At 35.4% G+C, this 3,810-nt stretch overlaps 1 protein-coding gene across 1 annotated transcript in view; it reads right to left on the minus strand.

The window, feature by feature from the left end:
- Positions 1–485, minus strand: part of LOC140919312 (serine/threonine-protein phosphatase 7 long form homolog) — a 3,974-nt gene extending 3,489 nt beyond the window's left edge. Inside the window, exon 1 of the mRNA XM_073365148.1 lies at positions 235–485. Coding sequence (XP_073221249.1) covers positions 235–485 — 251 coding nt within the window. The remainder of the gene's footprint in view (positions 1–234) is intronic.
- Positions 486–3,810: the final 3,325 nt, after the last annotated feature.

Raw genomic sequence — 3,810 nt, forward strand, 5'->3', positions numbered from 1 at the left:
ATATATATATATGCATAAGAAAAATAAAATAATAGAAATAATGTAATGTTTTAATATATTACATCGTTAACGGTCATATGATCAATTTTTGATCGATATCCATCGGTATGATAACGAGGTGTGTCCCCAAATTTAATACACTTTCCCCTATATCTACGAAAATAAATTTGAATATGTTAGTGAATCAATTGATAGTTGTATAAATATAATATTTAACTTTTTTTTGATATTTACCTTTTTGCGAATGGAAAACGAGGCTCAAAATTACTTATTGGTGCAAGAAACGACATATGGTACCATGCCCACGTTTGAAGTAGATGTGAACATCCGCCGAACGACATAACACCGGGTTCAGATGCACGACACAATTCTCTATAAAGTGTGGCCAAGCACGCTGAACCCCAACTATATTCTCCTGTCTCTCGCAAATCTCTCAACAAGTGCAACCACATAATATGTACTCTGTTGTGGGATTTGTCAGGCATTAATATGCCGCCAATCAATTGTAAAATGTATGCTCTACAATGTATAATTATTTTTTCATTAGATGATTCTGGAGTTAACATTGAAAATGTTTCTCTCAGCCATTTTAATTTTATAAAATTCCCTTTTTTTTGTGATTCAGGTGGCATGACTCCTAACAAATCTAAAAAATCATCTGTCCATGACACCATAGTTGATCCAGTTACAGCTTTACCCCCAACACGTAAGCCAAGAAGCAACGCAACATCTTCTAATGTTATGGTACATTCACCCGTTGGAAGATGAAATGTGTGGGTTTCAGGTCTCCATCTTTCAACTAAAGCTGTAACAAGTGAATTATCTATTTTATAACTTTCTATTTGTGATACGTTACCAAACCCGGCTTCATTCAACAATGGAATTATTAAAGAATTTGGTGAAATGTGTTTATGGCTAAGTGATCTTAAATTTTGAGATGAGTCCTATAACAAGCAAAGAATAAAAATATATTTGAAGATATTAAAATATAATATGAGATATTAGAATAAAAATATATGAGATATTTGAATAAAAACTACATTTTAATAAAACTACATTTTAGAATAAAACTGAGTATAAAATATATAAAATAAAGTAGTGTATTACTTACAAAATTTTGAATGTAGTGTAGCGCTGATCTGTGATTATCATCATTCCATAACAATGCCATTTAGATGAGATATAAATACCAAGGAAGAAATACTAATAGTGAAATAGTGAAAATATAAAGAAAATTAAAGTTGTTAAGTGTGGAAGAGTGAAGAAATATGATGATGGCCTTAGCCTATTTATAATCAAAAGAATAATTTGAATGACCATTAAAATATTATGCATGCAAGGATTAGATTTGACAATACACAAGTAGGCTGAACACAAGGCAAGGCTGACCACAATTAGGCTGAACACAATGCCAATGCTGCACACAAGCAAGTTCCAACGTGAAAGAATCAGATTCTCCCTAAATCGCCTTTTGGAAAGGCGATTTCTCAAGTGGTTTTCAAGGTCGCCTTTGTGAATGGCGACTTGCTTCAGCGTGTGTCACGAAGTTGCCTTTGGGAAAGGCGATTTATCAAAGGCATGTTAATGAAGTCGCCTTTGGGAAAGGCGATTTGTAGGTGTGCATGCATGGCTCGTATAGGCAAATCAGAATGACAATGGAAAAGCTTTCAATTAGGATTCAATGGGATTGGACAAGTGTTGGAAGTATTTTACAGCATTGCATGTATTACAATTGGTTGTCTATAAATATGATTTTCATCTCAATTGCATTTCATCTCAATCCCAATATCTGATTTTCATATCAATGGCACCAAAAAATATAGTTTTTCTTATTTATTACAATGGTGAAATATGTGAAAGACAAGATATTGGTAAATATTTCAAAAGCGACGAAAAAAAAGCTATTCGAGTTAATTTTGGATGCAACCTTACCTACTTGAAGAAAAAAATTGAAGCAAAGTTGAGGTTAGAAAATCAAAAGGTGTCTAATATAATTTTTCGACACCCTATCTCATTTGGACAAGGCCTAGTTCATTATGAGTTGTTAAATGTTGAAGACGACGAAGATGTTGAACTCATGTTTGATGTTCATAAACAGTGGCCGCAACTCGGATCTATCGAGTTATATGTCACATTTGAGGATGGTAATCCATTATACGATATTGGTCAACCATCATCCTCAACCACACCTCACCCTGAATACCATTTTGAAACACAAAACACTTATTCTTTTCAAAATAATGAATCTTACCAGCCCGACTCATACCAACCCGAACCATACTTTGACCATGCCGAAACATCTGAACCTGAACCATCTCAACTTGAACCATATATTCCACTAGGTGATATGACCGATTTTGATCAACAAGAAATAAGTGAAGAGAGTGAAGAAGAAACATACTTTGATGAAGACGAGGACGATGAAGGTGACAACGACAATGATGACGATCTAGAGCTAACATATGATCCACCATTCCATATGTGTAATCTAAATTTGGATAATACTTACCAATCCTCCGAATTTGATATGCAATCTAATGAACCACCTCCATTAGATGCATCTCTTGAGATTGGAATGAAGTTTAATAGCAAACCAGATTGTCAACTTGCAATTAAGCATTATCACATAAAACACTCCCTCAATTACCGTGTTGTGAAATCTGATCAATACAGGTATGTAATTAAATGTGTCAATCCACAATGCTTGTTCAAATGCAGGGCTTCGTTAAGTCAAAAAAGTAACCAATGGATGATTGGTCATTTGAAAGGACCCCACAATTGCGCAAATTCTTCTATGTCACAGGATCATACCAAGCTCGACTCTAACATCATATGCGAAAGCATAAAGTCTCTTTTGAAAGCTGACCCATCAATTAAAGTGAAGGTGATCATTGCACATATTCGGGAACGATACAACTATACAATCACTTACAGAAAGGCATGGATGGCAAAGAACAAAGCTATCGAAACGATTTATGGGAACTGGGAAAAGTCTTACAATGACCTTCCAAGGTGGTTGTTGACTATGCAAAAATTTCTTCCAAGAACTATTGTGGAAATGGAAGTATCAGTTGCATATCCTGATAATACTCTATTGCAGGGGTCAAAACTTTTCAAACGATTATTCTGGGCTTTCCCTCCGTGCATATCTGGGTTTAAATTTTGTAAACCATTTGTCTCAGTGGATGGAACTTGGTTGTACGGAAAGTACAAGGGGACTCTTTTGCTTGCTGTTGCACAAGATGGAAACAAAAATACAATTCCAATTGCTTATGCACTTGTGGAAGGTGAGACAGGGGGTGCTTGGAGACACGAATCAAGTCGACATTTGTTTGATTTCAGATAGGCACGAATCCATTAAGAGTGCCTATAATAATCCAAATAATGGTTGGCATGATCCTCCGTCAACACATGTGTACTGCATCCGACACATTGCACAAAATTTCATGAGAGAGTTCAAGGACAAAGGACTTCAAAGAAAACTCGTTTGTATGGGTAATGATCTAATTCTTCTTAGTATATTTTCCATTTATCACTTAATCATATTTGATAATTTTTACATCATTTCTTACAGGATATGCATTAAATGAGCCATCATTCAAGTATTACCGCAATGAAATCAAGATGGAAAATCCAGAGGCTTTAAGATGGATCGATAATATCCCCCCAGAACAATGGACTATGGCTTATTCTCAAGGTCGACGATGGGGACACATGACAACAAACGTTTCCGAGTCCATCAACGCAGTGCTCAAGGGTACACGCAATCTCCCAATCACTGCTTTGGTACAATCAACATACTATAGATTG

Source organism: Cicer arietinum, chromosome 2, assembly GCF_000331145.2.
Source record: "Cicer arietinum cultivar CDC Frontier isolate Library 1 chromosome 2, Cicar.CDCFrontier_v2.0, whole genome shotgun sequence".
Lineage (NCBI taxonomy): Eukaryota > Viridiplantae > Streptophyta > Magnoliopsida > Fabales > Fabaceae > Cicer > Cicer arietinum.